General features: G+C 46.8%; 1 protein-coding gene across 1 annotated transcript; it reads right to left on the bottom strand.

The window, feature by feature from the left end:
- Nucleotides 1-2,944: 2,944 nt before the first annotated feature.
- SFRP2 (secreted frizzled related protein 2) lies at nt 2,945-6,778 on the bottom strand. Its single transcript, XM_074865088.1, has 3 exons — nt 6,139-6,778; nt 5,434-5,514; nt 2,945-4,010 (listed from the first exon to the last, which is right to left on the bottom strand). The coding sequence occupies exons 1-3, from the start codon at nt 6,629-6,631 to the stop codon at nt 3,706-3,708; spliced, it is 879 nt and encodes a 292-aa protein (XP_074721189.1). The 5' UTR covers nt 6,632-6,778; the 3' UTR covers nt 2,945-3,705.
- Nucleotides 6,779-17,814: the final 11,036 nt, after the last annotated feature.

Here is a 17,814-nt window from a genome sequence, read left to right as displayed (position 1 = left end):
AGAAGTAATTAAAGGATAGAGAGAACGATAAATAAGGAAGAAAGGAAAAGACTGCAAGGAATATTACTGATGGGTTTTAAATTTGAATTGGGGCAGTCATTTTTTTTACACACTCGGGGGGAAGAAATTGGAGGGAGCCTTGGCTGCTGTTATGCTTTCAAATCATAATCTAAGTGCTGCCTTGATTATACACCATTCTGGTTGTTGTGGCCTAATGATTAGAGCATAAAACTTGGAGACAAAAAATATGCTGCTTTTCATGACTGTAAAGGACTTGCTGGGTGGTTTTGAATGAGTTATTTCACTTCACTGTGCCTCATTTTCCTGATCTGCAAAATAGGGATATTAATGCCTATTTTTGTGAAGTCAGTCTGAGAAACTTAAATGGAAACTTCTGTATAAATGTCAAGTATCATTATTATTGTTCTTAAACTAATCCATTGTAGTCAACTGCTTTTATAGTTTTTATGAAAGCAAATACAATGGGAGCTACATAATTGGCTGCCTAACAATGTTGTTTTAATTAGAAGACGACAAAAAGTGTCTGAAAAATGCAACAGTGGGTTGCCTTTTTTCATCAATTGCAAAAAAAAATTCTGCTAGAACTGAACCATACCATACCAGGTAATAAAGTTGCTCTGAAGTATATGTGACCCACTGATCAGAAGTAACAGGCTCATAATTTTTTGTTACATGTTTGGTTCGCTATTTGCCTGGCACAGTCAAAGATTTTCAGTTATTGTTGAGCAAGTAAGACTGAGGGTAAAAATGTGAAAAATTTATGTGTTTACTTCTTTGCCAGCATCTGAGAGATGAAGTTTCCTCATGCTGTGACTTTAAAATCCTAATTTTGAGTTAATAGTTTGCAGTGTCTGAATTATACACCTTTGGAAACAAATAGTATAACAAACCCTGATGCTCCCTCTCCTTGGTGAGGTGAATATGACCCATCTTCTAATACAATGCTGTTAGAACAAGGCAATGGAACTAAACTGGGAAAATGTGAGTCCCATTACCCTTCACATTTGCCTAAATCCTGTTTATCTGAAAGGTAATCCTGCCTCTGCCATTTTACCCTGAGGGTGGATGGTCCCAGTGATTCAGGCCAGGGCCACATGCAGAAAGCTTTATCAGTAGGGGTATGCTGTATGGCAGGATGCTCTTAATCCAGAACACTGATTATACTAGGAAAATTGAATGTTTGCTAGTCTAGTTTATTCTTCTTCTCCTGAATTTGTCCTGACAGGAACAGGATTTTGCTGGTGTAACGGTGTTTATTTTGTGATGGAGAAAGAGGAACATTTGGGTTCTTTTAAGACAGAGCAATGTTGGTCATAAGTAATGTGTCTTCATACATCTAAGTGATTTGGCAAAAATCTGTTATGTAGTCTTGGCCTTAACATGACCCCAGAGCGAGTAACTTGTGACCTGTCTGTCCTCATCAGCGTCAGTATTGCTGCCTTCTAGAACAGCCCAATTAAGATAATTTTATGGTTGCTGTAGGAGGACTTAGTATCTGTAAGGCAGGCTGAGTGGAGCAGTCCTGGCTGTTCATTTTTGGTCCCCAGAGACTGCATTGCAACAGAGAGACTGCCTCTTCGAAGTGCTTTCCTCCACTGGGCAGCACAAACCCATTTTCTGCAGGCTCACCTTCAGCCAGCGCCTCGTTATCTGTGCACTCATTCCCTCTAAACCCAAGGCTGTTGAGGGACAGGTATTACATTATATGCTGAGTGAGATGGGTAGAGCAATGTGACATCTGGATGCTGATGGTTCTGTAAGATGATGGACGTAGTGCTGGTATTAAAATAATTACACCATAGCATGAAAAGACTCAAATCTGTTTCCTGGGAAGCCATGTCCATTCAGAAGAAAAGTTTTAATGACTTTAAAGAGCCAGTTTGGAATGGGGCTTTTTGTTTGGTTGGGTTCTTTAATTATTATTTTGAGGATATTTGTGAGGACTGATCTTTTTTGCTTGTTCAGAGTCCTGCTGTTGTTTGCACCAGGTGTAGTGAGTGCATTAAGTCTTTGGGAGAGGGCAACAATTATTTTTTCTAAGACTAATTTAACATGTTGGATCATTAGATTTTACCTTTTTATCCTGATGGTGAGAAAAAAAATCACACTGAGTATGTCACATTAATATGATTTTTTTACTTAAAAGCATAATCTAGCATTGGGTTTGCATTCTTTCTGTGAATGGATAGCATAAAATGTTGTCGTTGGGAATAGTGGACTGCTCATCCTCTCAGTGAAGCTAAGATGAATTTTTTAAGTGTGATAGCACTGGGAAGCAAGACTATTTTTCAGGGTAAGCACAACAAAATTCTAGCAGGTAATGCTTTTCATCAGAAAACATTTGTAAGAAAAATGCTGAAAAACATTCCTCTAGTTCCACTATTAGGTAGGTTTTATTTTCTTTCTCAGTAAGAATAGTGAGTGTACATACAGACAAAACATACCTTGCTCTACCATTATTCTGAATTGCTAGTTGCAAATGAGATTTTTTTCTATCTACTCTTGCACTCCTTAATAGGTCTTTTTCAAGTGTAAGAAATGGATAAATGGATTTGATTTTTAAGCAAACGGTCTCATTGCAATTCCACGTCAGCAAAAAGCAGTCTCTTCTGAGAAGATGAGATGAAAAGGCAGGCGGTCAACACAAAGGAGACACAGAACACTCTTCATCTCTAAGAGCTCAACAGACACATATTAAAAGGGGTTGACTGAACCTCAGTCCCATGTCTCGTGGGTTCATCTTTGGGGAAATGAGGTCCACTATGTTTTTTCTGATTGCAGCACTAGCTGCTTCTTCATGCTTCTCTACTGGCCACTTGAGGTAGAAGGCCAAATTCTGCTTTGCCATGACAAAGGTCAGTTGGACAGCTTTCTCCCAGTTCTCCCCAAACAGATTAAAGTGAATACAGACTGAGACAATGTGTAAACTGTCATGTAAAGTTTATATACAAGAATATAACATTTATCTGGAGTATTTACAAGGTTAATTAAAGCAATATTTTACAACTCTTTCAGGTTAACCACTAGGTATATTACAGTTAGGCTAGAGATGGTTTAATTTGCAAAATAATAAAAAAAAAAAAGTTGCATTCAGATCAACCGGCTTCAAAACTCGTTCATTTTTTCTGAGAGAAGGGCTCAGACTTGTGAAAATAAAATGTGAGAATGGTTAATATACTCTTACTGGTGCCTATGTATCACATGCAAGAGTCGTAACATGACCTTTATTGTGTTAATATAGATGGCAAGCCATTTCACCTCGGTGAAAGAGTCGTACCCACTGTGACAGGCCAGTCGCACGCATGGCTGTCTTTCTCTGCATCTCCTACTTTTCCACAACAAACATGCATGTATACAGAGAAGCAGCAATATAAATGAACCAGCATTACCAAAAATGAAGAGGGAAAAACCTCAGACCAAAGTCACATTTGCAACCATAAAAAAAAAAAAAAAAAAAAGCTTTAAGCGAGATACTTTAATACTTCCCAAAAATAGTCATGATTTTTTTTATTACATTTTAACCTATGTACAAAAAACGGAGGGCTCCCTCCCATCTCGGAGAGCGGTCACCATGTCTCATGCCCGTGGCATCTCGAGGCTCAGAGGGGCCGAAGCAAGAAGGTGCAGGAGGCCCAGAGAGCTCGGGACAGAGGTGGCTGCTGGAGGCAGGCAGAGCCAAAGCCACTAACACTGCAGTTTGCGGATGCTGCGGGAGAACCGCTTGAAAGCCCTCTGCCCTTTTTGCCACCGCTTCAGCGAGGTGATCACCAGTTCCCCAGCTTGCTTTTGCCCCATCACCAAGTAGGGGACATTGATGTCGTTCATCTCATCGCAGGTGCACTGGAGGCCACCTTTGAGCCAGAGCACGATCTTCCTCAGATCTCTTTCTGTCAGCCCATTCAGCTTGTAGATGGTTTTGCTCTTTGTTTCGGGGGTGATCTTGGTATCCCCATTGATGTAGGCAATCTCCTTCACTTTTATCTTCAAGGCTAATAGAGCGAGGGGAGGGGGAAGTGGGGAGAGGGAGAGAGATTGAGAGGTTTTTTCCCATTAGTGCACATAAAGAGGACTTGGGGAGGGAGGTGCTCTATTGCTAATTAAACTGTCAGGGCTGACAGAAGAGGCAGCAGGTGGCTCCATTTCTAAAGCCACAAAGGGCATGCAAGTCATTTCAGTTTGAATCAACCTTAGGGTTGAGGTTTTCTGGGTTTCTTTTCTCCTCTTCCCCCTCCCCCTCTTTTTCCTTCCCTTCCAAATTAATATTTTCTCCAGCTTTACTCCTGTTTGCAAACAGAGAGAGGGCAGGTTTGCTAGGGTAAGCAGAGCTCTGGTTTTGGCTGGGAGAGAACAGTCTTTCTGAAACTAGAGTCTGAAGGGGAGGTGGGGAAGCAAGTACCTAGACCTAATCTGAAATCTGATCTCTGCTGCTGCCAAAGACTTCTAAACTTAATTTATTAGGCTGGAGAGGATTTTAGGCAAACCTGTAAGGAAATGATATTTTGCATGCATTGTTTTTTTGAAAGAATAGATCCCATGGAGGGCAAATTGGTCCAACAGCTGCATTCGATTTGGTAAAATAACTAGGAGGGGGATGCAGGGCTCTGTAAGAATCTGTGGGGCATGTTTAGCTTTAGGAGGATTTATCTGAGTGCAATTTGCCAGGCCAAAGTTATTGGTTGTTTTAGCAATTATGTCCCACAGTCATGGTTTCAGGTTTTGGGTGGTGGTGGGGTTTTTTTAAAGAAGGACTTTTGAATTGTTGTAGATATTTATACTACAAATCTGTTTCCAGGTATAAACATTGACCTATTATAAAAGGATTCCCCTCCTTATTCCCTTTTTCTCTTGAAATGCTAATGTGTGGATAATGTGCCATTCACTTGTCTGTGTCGAAGGGGCTTTCTTGTCCTCTTCTAACCCCAGATTTTCCCATTAAGTTTATATCCCCAATTGTCTGTGCATTACCTTCTCTGTCAAATGATATACAGAGCTTCATTCTTAATCTGTGGAGAGAGTCTTTCTTACGATACGTGAGATTGGTCATGCGTCTCTTTTCTCATACGTCTAAATGAAGCTTTGCTCTACTTCTCCCCAGGCAATAGTCTGGATGAAAGATTGGTTTTTTTCCCATTTTACTTTCTATTCGGCTGGCCAGCAACATCCACGTAAAAGGGCACTACTTTGAAACAGCAAACAGAAAAGGACTGTAAAAAAGGTTACTTTTTATTCCAAGGTGGAATTTTGTGTTTCATGACCCAATGGTCAGAGAGGTCCATCTGCAGCTAAGACAAAGCCCTGCCTTTATTCAGGCACATCTCTCCCTGACTCCACCGGGAGTTTTACCTGATCCTCAACTCTCGAGTTTCAAACGGGGGGGGGGGGGGGGGGCCGGGGGGCTCTGCTTCCACTTACCAAAGTCATTTTTGCAGAGGTTTTCCACGATGTCATTATCGTCTTCGTTTTTGTTCTTACAGGCATCGCAGACCTTGGGTGCTGGAAATGAAAGGGACAGTCCCCGTCAGGCTCGGGGAGAAGGGGACAGCAGGTGGCGTTGGAAGCCCTTCGGGAAGCGCCGCTTTCCCGACCCCGGCGCCTTCTGCCCCCCAGTCCCGGCGCTACCCGGGCACTGGGACGCGCCTTACCTCGCTGGAGGGGGGCACGGTGTGCTTTTAAGGTCACACCTCAACCAAAAGCGTTTTTTTTTTCTTACGGGGGAAAGAGTAAAGGGGGAGGGGGGGCACACGGCACAAAGCACCCCAGCGCCGCGCTTCAGCGATGGTCTTTGCATAAGGCGGTTGTCCCTCCGGGAGCCGCGTCCCGGCTTTTCCTCGGGGACGGAGGCGGGCAAAGACCGGGAGATGCGGGTCGGCGCCAGTTCCCCGACGGTGCCCGCGGTTTCCCCGGTCCCCTCGGGAAAGCCTCCCCGAACCTGATACGCGGCCCCTTCCCCGGTGTCGTCGTCGTCCCCCGCCCCCCCCCCGTCCCGGAGCAGCGGGGTGTGCTGTAACGGGAGGGGGACGTCTCCGCTCCACTGCCGAAAGCCGCAGGGGGGATACCCCACTGTCGGGGCGGCTCAGCGAGAGGGCAGATGCTGGTGACCCAGCGGCTCCTTCTTACCTTCCCTGGTGACGGGGAGGATGTGGTCGCTGCTGGCCAGCGGGATGCAGAGGTCGTTGTCCTTGGGGAAGCGGCTGCAGTCCAGCATGTCGGGCCAGGGGAAGCCGAAGGCGGACATCACCGGGGCGCAGCTCTCCTTCACCTCCTCGCAGAGCGAGTGGCAGGGCTGGATGATCTCGTCCAGGTCGTCGATGCAGACGGGGGCAAAGAGGGAGCAGAGGAACTTCCTGGTGTCGGGGTGGCACTGCTTCTGCACCAGCGGGATCCAGGTGGAGGCCTGCTCCAGCACCTCCTGCACCGTCTCATGCCCCAGCAGGTTGGGCAGCCGCATGCTCTGGTACTCGATGCCCCGGCACAGCAGCATCGGGGCGGGGATGGGCTTGCAGTTGGAGCGCTTGTAGGAGAAGTCGGGCTCCCCGAAGGGGAAGAGCCCAGCGGCCGAACCCATGCACTGGGACGCCAGCAGGAGCAGGGCACAGAGGCGGCGCTGCATTTTGGGGGGCAGGGGGGCTGGCGAAAGGCTTAGGGGGCCGGGGTGGCGGGGCGCGGAGCGGGCGGCGCGCCGCTGCCCTCAGCCGCAGGCAGCGTCCCCCAGCCCGGGCTCCTGCCTGCCAGACGGCGACGGGAGGCTCTGAGCGAGATACTGGGGCAAACGGGAGTTTTCTGGATTTTTTTGTATGCAAATGGCAGGGGGAGCGGGAGCTGGGAGGAGCCTGGTGACAGCCATCCTGAAAGGATTGGTCACTACTTTCTCGGTCTGCTTTTGCTCAGGGGGATTGTCTTTTGGCAGGAAATCCTTGCAAGAAGCGGTACCGTGCGAGCACGGGGAAGGGGGGAAAGATCCCCGCGAACAAAGAGCCAGCAAAGCCCGAGGAGCAACTCGGCTGGGCAGGGGGAGCGGGGCCGCTCTCAGGCGGCGGGGAGCCGGGGGTGAGCTTTGCCGCTAACACCGCTACTGCGGGGCGGTGGGACCCCCTCTCCCCCCGGCCCCCCTTGCCCACCTTCGGCGGATGCCAGACGTGGCCGAGCCGCTTCCCCGAACAGGGGGCGAGGCCGTCTGCTCCCCAGCCCCCGGGAGGTGTCTGGCACCTCGCCCCCCGCCCCCCGCGATGCTGGTAGGGCTCGGCCCGGCGCTGGAGCCGCAGGCAGCGGCCGGAGGCTGCCGGCTTCCCCAGCCCCCCTCCGGCTCGGCAGCGCCCAGACGCCGGGCGCTGCCTGCGGGGCCCTTCTTCCCCCCCCCCCCCCCCCTCCCAAAGTCCCTCCTGCCCCTGGGTCTCCCCTGAGAGGAGCGGCGTCTGCAGTGGACACCGGCCCTACAGCCCCTGAATGGCCCCCGACTGCCCAAGGGGATTTTCCCTGGGTGGGAGCATCCAAGCGCTTTTGAAATACCGTCACCTGGCACGTTTTTCTAAGGCTAAAAGCGTGGGCCTGGCTCTGTGCAGTGTAGGCATGTCCCTTTCCCTTTGCTCCTGTCTTCACCTAGAAACTCCCTTAAAGAATTATGTTTGTGTTGATTTACCACAAAGGGGAAGACAACAGGCAAGGCACTGGGATCACAACGCAGCTTCAGTGCAATTTGGGTATTTCTTGGATTTTTAGTAATATTTTTTATGGGATTATTATTGAAAAGAGTAGGCCTGTGTAGTATCATTTTGTGGTAAACCACATTCATTAATCAGCTACTGAATATATCTCCTTACAGAGATGTTTTATGAAAAGCTAGCCTTAGCCATGAGGACTTCTGTAAACTGCAGGATCCCTGTATATCCAGTTTCCAGACTGGGCTTCCTGGAGGTCTGAGTCACTGCTTGTGGCGTAGGAAAGAGATGGGACCTGCAGCATTCCCACCAGGAAGGCACAGGGCTGCCCCAGGCAGGCTCCTGTCACGCGCGGAAGCCAGTGCCAACTCCTTCGGAGGAGGCTTCAAGATCCTTTCCAGTGGGCCATGCTGATGGATGTAATCTCCCTGTAGGCCAGCTTCTCTCTTCTTTAAAGTTGTTTCATACCTGGAAAATAAATGTCCTGAATGTCTAATATCACTTGTGGAAGGGCTTAAAAGTAGTTTATTTCTTACAGCTCCACATATTCTTGCCATTTATTATCTGTGTTCAACTCATTCCTTTAAACAATAAATCTGTAATCTCTTCGCCTCGGTCAGCTTCCATGGCACTGAGCCCCACCAATGACTTATGGTGCCAATCTAAGCCCATTTTGCCAAGTCTTGAGGATTGCCAGAGGCTGTAGCTGTTGCCACTTTTAGGAGATGTCCCTTTCAGCTCCCAGTGCTGGTCCCACCGGCCTCTGTCCTCAACTCCTCATCAGTGGAAGGAGACCTACCAGCTCATTTGCTATTACCCTGAACAGCTGGGCTATTCACCAGGTCTTTGTAAAACGGACCAGTTTGTGGTTTGCTTTTCTCTCTCCTTTTTTCACTGCTTCTGATTTTTTGGTCATTGACATCCCTTCAGGTGGATTTCAGCATGACCAGAAGACAATTTGCCCGCTCCATATATTCCTGGTAGCTCCATACACCACTTTCCACAGATTCAGACAGCTGGGCTGTGTGGAAGCAAGAGCCCAAATCCTAACAGACTGTTTAGACTGGAGATAATAACTATTTTCTGTGGTGGAGGATGAGACATTTCCAACAGAAATCTGCTTGTTTTTTTCACCAGAACGGTTTGCTTGTTTGTTTCCAGCCCACAGGAAATAAGGAGGAAAAACACGGTATTTTTCCTGGATTAAGCTTTGATTTGAAATGAGGCTTTATGAGACCTTACTATTTCCATTTTTAATCACCCTTGGCGAAGTAATTTACTATAAATTTGAAATGATCTGAGATCACGTAAACAAAACCAGCCCAAGCCTGCAGACCCGAGCAGTCACAGAATCACAGAATCATCTAGGTTGAAAAAGACTTTGAAGATCATCTAGTCCAACCATTAACCTAACACTGACAGTTCCCAACTAATACCCCTAAGCGCTATGTCAACCCGACTCTTAAACACCTCCAGGGATGGGGACTCCACCACTGCCCTGGGCAGCCCATTCCAACGCCTAACAACCCGTTCTGTAAAGAAATGCTTCCTAATATCCAGTCTAAACCTTCCCTGGCGCAACTTGAGTCCATTCCCTCTTGTCCTATCGCTTGTTGGTTAAAGAGACTCATCCCCAGCTCTCTGCAACCTCCTTTCAGGTAGTTGCAGAGGGTGATGAGGTCTCCCCTCAGCCTCCTCTTCTCCAGACTAAACACCCCCAGTTCCCTCAGCCACTCCTCGTACGACATGTGCTCCAGACCCTTCACCAGCTTCGTTGCCCTTCTCTGGACACGCTCGAGTAATTCAATGTCCTTTTTGTAGTGAGGGGCCCAAAACTGAACACAGGAATCGAGGTGTGGCCTCACCAGTGCCGAGTACAGGGGTAAGATCACTTCCTTGTCCCTGCTGGCCATGTATTTCTGATACAAGCCAGGATTCCATTGGCCTTCTTGGCCACCTGGGCACACTGCTGGCTCATGTTCAGCTGGCTGTCAATCAACACCCCCAGGTCCCTCTCTGACTGACAGGTCTCCCCAAGCCTGTAGCCATTACTGCCCTCGCTTGGGAAAGCACCGGAGCACGAGGCTGCTGTCAGTGCTCCTTGCAGCAAACTCGGGTACGGCATTCCCAACCTGCAGACCTGAATGCTCTTAGCAGTCGCTGCGGTTTAGCAGGGCCTGTACACCATGGCAGGCCAGGAGTGAGCAGCAGGGACTGGCTGCTGGGGCCCAAAAACCTGCGGTGTTCCCAGGGTCTGGATGATTTTCATGCTAAACTTAGCTCGAAGTCTAGCAAAGCCTAAGCAGGAAGAGCAGCTTTGGGTGTCTGTGCAAGTGTGTTCAAGGGGTAGTGGGGGTGAAGGAGGAGACACCCGTGGGTGTCGGGGGTCCCTGCGCTGTGGGGTGGTCGCTGAGGCCAGGGAGAGCTCACAGCCTTGCCTCCCAGGGCTGCCTTGCGTGGCCTTTTGGGTGGGATGGGGCTGGCGCTGGAAGGCAGGTCTGGGCAGCCCTTGCGGGGGGCTGGTTGTGTTTCGGGCTGCCCCGGGTGCCGCTGCCTTCCCCGGCTGTCAGGGCACACGTTGGGGCCGAGGGGGCACTGCACAACTCGGGAGCACCCCTGGGGAGGCTCCCCCGTCCGGAGTTAGTCCCGGGGGGGCGGGGCGAGTAGGGGTGTCCTGCTGCACGCGCTCAGGCCAATCAACAGCCACTGTTTCACGGTTAATTGGGAATGAAACTAATGAGCTCTTCACGGCCGATGGCTGGTACCGCCTCCCCCTCCCCCGCACCACGGAGCGGTTTAAACCCCACGGGCCGCCCCGGCCCTTTAAGTGTGGGCGCGGCTGCCCGCTGCTCCGGCCTAAAGCCGTCCGGGAAGGCGGAGCCGGGGGCCTGGGGCGGTGTCTGAGGGGAGGCCGCTCTCCCCGGAGCTTACTGCCGCCAGGTAAGGCCGCTAAACCCCCCCTCTCCCTCAGGAAAGGTGGGGAGCTGGAGGGTTTGGGCCCCCTCCCGGATAAAACCCTAGGCGACCTGGTCCGACGTGAGGGGAGCCAAGGAGGATGGCACTCTTAAAATACAGTGATGTTTTAAAGTACATTTTTATTGTTTTAAAGGGAGCATAGTCTTTTGAGCCCCCATAAATTCATCAGGTGTCATGGACAGTTAAGCTGCTTTAAACCCCTGAAAGTACCGTAAGCGTTTAAGCCACCTTAGATGCTTAAAGCAATATAAGCTGTTAAAATGCATTTAATCCTTAAGTGCTTAAATCACCTTAAATCTTGGGAGTTAGATGAGAGAAGCTGACTGGAAAAAATAAAACCACCAACCTCAGTCCTCTACCCCCCCCCCCCAAAAAAAAAAAAAAAAAAAAAAAACCCAACCTAAACCCTCACTAAATGTTACACAATGGAGTGGTGAAAATTAATGAACTGTGGGGAAAATGACTCGGGTCTTTGGTGCTCGCAGGGAGGTAAGAGTAGCACTGCATTCTAAAGAGTGTGCCTGATTTGTGGCATCTATGTTAAAACCACGGTGCTGTTTCCTCTTGCTCTCAAGCCTTGGTGTGAACTCAGATCTTCTGTACCTTTTCCTGGCCAGGCCTGGAAGCTGAAAAGTGGGAAAGGGAAAATACACCGACATTTGCCTGTCTGCTGAAGAGTGGGCAAGATTTGCTTCAATACAGGCAGCAACAAATACATAGTATTTATTAATCTGTTAATTTGCCTGTTACATATTTTTCCAAATCCACTGCCTTGAGATCACTTAGTCCCTTACATGGCTATGTACTATATGTGGGGCCTCTTTGCACACCCCTCCCCCCCGACCCTATGACCCATTGAGGTGCTTTGCTGATGTGATAAACTTGAGGTGAAATCTGCTATCACTGATAGCTTCCCCAGCCTGAGCATCATATTCCTTTGTCATGACCTGCAGGTGGCATTGCCCTTTTTGGTTGCAGAATCATGGGATAACTGTGGCTGGAGGGGACCTCGAGACCATGTGGTCCAGCCCATGCTCCAGGTTCAGAGTTCAGCTAGGTGGCTTGCAGCCTTAACCAGCTGAGCCCTCACTGGGGTGCCTGCATGCTTACCTGGGACCAGGGAGGCTTGATTCAAGGCTGTGTCGCAACATCCCTCCCCTTCCTGGAGAAAACTCTGAGATTTCAGCCCCTGAGCAGTCTGCAGGTTGGTTTTCCATTGTGGAAGATAGGAAGACCAAGATGGATTATCAGCCACATGAAGAGCTGTGATTTGCAGAGGGAGGCACGCACCCGTGGAGGGCAGCCAGGCCTTACCCAGTAGGAAGCACCCACCTTTCCCTAGCTGCCTTCACCCCTGGAGGGGGTCCAGCTGCACTGGTGGGAGTAGCCAGGCCAAGCAGGTTAGGGAGATACTGACCTCTCTAAACTTAAACTTGGGGCTTGAGGAATTACCCTTTGGTTAGTAATCTTGTAGGGGAATGAAAAAACTGTGGCTTTTTAGCTCATTTTCTTCAGCCTGTAAAATGGCAGTGATGAGGACAAAACTGGCTTTCACCCCATGATGAAAAAAATCTGGTGAAAGTGTCTGCTTACCTTTAAAAATGGGCTCCAACATCACACTACCAGAATATTATTACTGTTTGAATTTTGCAATCGCATTTGATGTGAAAAAAATAGGATTGCACAGGCTTTGACAGGAGGCAGCTCAGCAACAGATCCCTCCTGACTCTGTTTTGGTGGCTGATAAGGTGGAATTTAACATTTTCCAGATCTGGGACTGGGCAGTGGTCTTGTTTTCTGTTACTGCAGTGTTTAAAAGCTCCATTGTCAAAAACGGCATGTGCTGCGATATCTTTCCCCTCATTCTGAAAGGAACCCTAAAAAAATAATTTATCAGTGTGGTTTGGGTTTTTTTTGTTTTGTTTTGCTTTCATTTGCAATGCTCACTGAAAATGCAGCTGCAAATGCCTGGTGCGAGGGAGTGGCTCATGCTCGAAGGGTGCTGAGTGTGTGCCCGAGCAGTACAGGGTGCTGCTGCTCAGAGGGAAAAAACCATCTTATCATCTTTGGGCTATGAAAGAAAAACCTCTTGGTGGCGCTTGTGCACACCATGTCGTTTTTATCTTTGCACAGTGACACCGGGGATAGATCTTCCAAGGCACTGTATTTCTGCTCGTTGCCGTTGGTCTCTTCTCCAGAAATGCTATGTTTGGGGACTGAAACTCTAGACCATCTTTAATCAGGGTTTTATGTCATGAAGAGGAAGGATCAAACTCGGGCTGATTACTTTTAAATGGAAACAAAACCAAGTCCCAAAGAGTTTTCTAGGGGGGTTTATTTTTATTTTAGTGGTCATTCCCTCAATAGTTTCCCTGCATTTAGTGTCTTAAAATTTTCAGGCAAGTTTTTCCAATTTGTAATGTTTTCCATAGGAACATTATTAAATATTATTCCAAGCCGGTGTTTTTTAATGTTGTGTTGTACTTTCCTCAGTTTATATTAAATGGTAAATATAGGTGCTCGGATTCTGTATTATACACACACACATATATATGTATATAAATCTAGTTTTATTTGCATGCTAGTGCTTAAGTAAGTTATGATCCTTCAAATTTATCTGACACGTATCTGTATCTGGCTACAGTTTTTGTCATGGTGAGCATTTTTGCTCATGCAGAAGGTCTGTTTGCGATTACCGCTTCCTTTATTATCTATCTATCTAATCTAAGTGCTGGATGACAGAGATAGCAGAGACCGTGCCCTAGAGGACTACAATTGCATGGTACCTAGTGTTCCTAGTGTATATTATTAAAAAAGCTATAATGAAATATATCTTTCCTTTCTTCCCCCTCCAGCTGTTATTTGCAGCCTGGTAGTAGCTAGCACCTTGAGCAGACAGTGGGGCCCTGCTGTGTGAGTCATACAGAAGGACAGGGTGTTTATACCAAAATGTTTGGGCTCCGGGGAGGGCATAGGTGCTGCAGAAGAGAATTCTTTGCCTGGGCAGGGTGGTGTGGGACAGAAATACTGCCATCATTTGCCACAGTGAGAGTTTTGCTGTTGTTGCTGGTCATGAGGGGTCTAGGTCCAAATTTTACTCCCCAAATCAGGACTTAGTCAGGTTTTGGCCATTTGCATCCAAGGCTGCTGTAGTACTTCCCCTGATGAGTGGCCAAAGCTGTGGACATTGGTGAGCTTTGATGTGGGTGTACGTGCTGTGGGGTCATGTAGTTCTGCAGATGTGTGAGCAAAAAATAGCCATCTCTCTGCTTCTGCAGTGCCCAACAGAGAAAATGACTATAAATGAGTGTGTGAGAGAGGCAGGTATTGAAACTGATTTTTAGAACTAATTGCTACTTGTAGGGAAATAGTCAGTTGCAGGTAGATAGCTAGTCTAATGGCCTGCTACTTGTCAAGATAAATTATTTTTAAATAATAATTTGTAGTAAAACATTTTTTAAAAGTAAAATCAAGAGAACCTGTTGCCCAAAGCTATACTCTTTAAAATATTATTAAGCCTAATTTAAACTAAAGCAAGGAAACAATCTAAACGATGTCAGGTTGATCTAATCAACAAATTAGTCTCTGTATTGGATTGGAGTTAAATTACAAAGTGATTTAAATAATCCAACTAGTAGGCACATAATCAGTAATTAAAATATATCTGCAGACTCTAAAGTTGGCATTGCCAAATATTAAAAAAATCCAGGTGTTTGAAGAAGCAGACCCAGAAGCAGTTTGGGTGACTTGGCTTATGATGGTATTACATCTGCAGTTTTCACAAAGTTCAGAAATGATTGAAAAAAACAGCAGCAACCATCACTTAACATGTATTCATCAAGGAATATATTCAAACTTTTGGTCATCATCCCCAATTTCTTCTTTCCTCTACTATTCAGCTTTCAAACTAGAAATTTACAGTTTCACCTTCCTGAACTTGACACAGAAAAGTAAACCTGAAGAGGCTCATAAAGAACCCCCTGTCTGAAATACGTTTTAAACACAGTTGTCTTCTCCACATACATTTTTTTCTTTCTCAGTATGTGCAAATGCATGCATGTAATATAGGCTGAGGTGAGGTTTAGAACCACCCAGTAAATTTATTTATTACTTTGGGGTTGTTTTACATACATTTAATTATTAATTTGTTTCTATTAATTTCAATATTTTCAGCTCTCTGTGTGCCTAATCCATCTCAGCCTCCCTCTGCCCAAATGTAGATTTCCTCACAACATTTTGCCAACCTGAGGCTTGTTTTGATCAAGTTGCAACCCTACCTAGTAGTGCTTGGTCTAGTAGTTAACATTTCTATTCTGCAAGCCGGTTGGGTCAGAGCTGTAGGGCTCAGCACTCTACTAGCCATGATGACTGCCCAAATAGTTTGTGAGCTGAACCACCAACCATTGTGGCTGAGATGGTAGCTGGGAAGGGGTGTGGGTAAGGCAGGCTAACAGCATGCTGAGAAAGGGTACAATTCTTTGCCATGCACCAGCTTGAATTCTTTGTCTGAAAAAAAGGAGACTGCTGTCCCACCCCAAAGCTCATCATGACTTTGCGGAGGTAGAAGTCCTGCTCCTGACCAAAAGGGCACTTCTGTATGAGTTAGTGGGGCTGTTCTCACGTGGCACTTATACTGCAGCAAGGGAGGCATGACATAAGTATCAGGAAAAAGAATGGTGCTTTTCTCCTACCTTATTATCTTAATTTCCTTCTTGAGAGATTGTGATGTGCTAGACAGAAAGCTTGCTTGCCAGTTTTGTTGTGCACCTTTATTCAGATACTCTTGTACTGTTTGTATGTGATACATAAGTGCTGCAAGCTGGAACGTGACAGTGAATTAAACGTAGCCAACGGATCAGACCTTGGGATCCAGGTTGATGCTTGGTCTTCTGGTCTGGTTGAAACTGTGCTAGTTTTGAGGGAAGTGAGTGTCTTGCAGCCCATGTTCCCGACCAATATGTAGCTGGCTTGATTGACTTCCCTGCAGGGAAAACTTAGATTTGTGTTTGGAAAAAAGAAGGTGAGAATGTAATTTTCTGGTTTAGCTGTGTGATATTTTTTCCCCCCATAAGATTTCAGGGCAAACAAGGTTTGTTTAGTCCCTGTAAGTAAAGTTGTAGCAGAAAGTGTGTTAGGGTCAACTTAGAATTAATATTTACATCTGAGTGAATGGTGAAACTACGATGTTTTGGGTAATTCTGTAAACATTGGAAATAAAGGTACCGTGATTTACAGACATATATCCTTTGCTACTTGATTATGTGTAGAGCTACACATTTGGAGCTTGAAAGTGTTCACAAAGGTGGACAAAGCCGAAATCAAGTTGTGTTATCTTAATCTGGTTTGGCACAAATTGTGTTGAAAATTATGCTTGAAATATCAGAACAAACCCTTAGGAATGGTTAATACTAGGTCAGATCAGAATTTCACTTTAACCTGGTATTGTCACCTGTGTTTTGTTATTTTTTTCCTTCCTTTCTTTCCCTAAGGATGACAGGCCCCTGTGGACACTTGGATTTTACCTGGTGCTGTCTGACACAGTCAGTCTGGGTGTGCCCTTAATGAGAGTGGCTAATTCTGGGGTGGGGTCATTAGCCAGTTTGAGAGTTAGAGCATCTCTCTAGATTGCACGGTCAAGCATGCAAACAGCAAGCTGCCGTTCCCTCCTCCCAGGCTCAAGCATTTGTACACGCTGAGACCCTACCTATACAGCAGTTTTCTGACAAAAGTCACTTGCTGATTGGGACAGCCCCAAATCCATGGAAAGCCTTCCTAGGACATCAGCCCTCCTCACCCCAGGGAAAGACTGGGCACGTGACATCCGCTGGGTGATGGTGTCCTGCACTGTCCTCTGCTTGATGGGAAGCTTGCAGGCGTGATCTACCGCTCTCCAAGTGTACATCTCCTCCTAATTATTTCCAGTGATGGGGTCAGTGACCTTGCCCTACTGCTACATCATCTAATCGACCATCTTAACAGGGACATTTCTCTTCTGCCTAGTTCAAAAAGGACCTCCTGACAGTTCCCAGGGAACTTTTGTCCCTCCCCCGGCAGCTCCCACCCACTGAAGCCTCACTGGCCTGCCTACCCACATGCTTTGGGATTCCTCCCTCTGCTTTGTGTCACTGGCTACAGGCAGTTTACGGTGCTGTTAACCTCCCCCTTTTACTATAGAAGTATCATCTTCCAGCTGTGGCTACTAAAATTGAAAGGACTGTGGTCAACATGGAAAAAATGAGAAGGGGAACCTTAGGGGAATTCAGGCACTGGTGAGGGGTGATATTGGTTATGTCAGCCTTGACTGCTGTGTTTGCACGGAGTGTGCTTTGGCACTGAAGGTGATCCAGTTGTGGTTCACCTGAGATGTAATTAGCCTGCTGAGTGATCAGAAAGACAGCAGGAATGTGTGACATCTGCGTATCTGGGCCTGTAACTGGAGTTCCCACATGAAGATGTGCAGCCTCTGCCCAGATTTGGGAATTAAGGCATAGCTCTACACGGAGGACAGGGAAGAGTCTAATTCACACAGAAAATTGCTTTTGTTCATTAGCCATATGTGGGTCTCCATATCTATGGAGGATATTTGCCCTGAGTTCCTGAGGAGGGCTTTTGCATTAGATCTGTGTTGCTGGGTGGGATTGTACTTGTACTGGTTATTTTAACATCCTTCTTACTCATGCTCTGGGCAGGACCGGCAAGACTGGAAGGAATCTGTGTAGCTCTTCTGACTGCAAAGGGAAAATAATTGAGTTTTACAAAGTAATCTCATCAGATATATTCATCTGTGCTTTTGAACTGTTTTGACAAAAAATTTCCCCCCTTTGCTATCTACCAGAGTTCCAGACACAACTAAACTCACTCCTGCTTGCTAAAAACCAGAGAAGCTCTGCAGCACATATTTCATTAAGGGGAAGGCAGGGAATAGGTTAAAAAAAATCTAGTAGAAATAAATATGTATTATGGTGTTCAAAGCATTCTTTTTTTCCCTTGAAGTATTTCTTAGACCAATTATGTGAGAAATTCATTATATATGAGGATTTTGTAATAGCAAAGTGAATTAGCTGTTTGCAGACCTGCTCCCCTCTGTAAATGGGAACATGCCATATGACAGTGGGCCAGCTTTTACTGTTCTAGGCATCACTGATATAGCTGTTTATTCTCT

This window comes from Strix uralensis, chromosome 4, assembly GCF_047716275.1.
Source record: "Strix uralensis isolate ZFMK-TIS-50842 chromosome 4, bStrUra1, whole genome shotgun sequence".
Classification (NCBI taxonomy): Eukaryota; Metazoa; Chordata; class Aves; order Strigiformes; family Strigidae; genus Strix; species Strix uralensis.
Note: the sequence above shows the minus strand (reverse complement) of the source record. Positions and strands in the feature narration are given on the sequence as shown.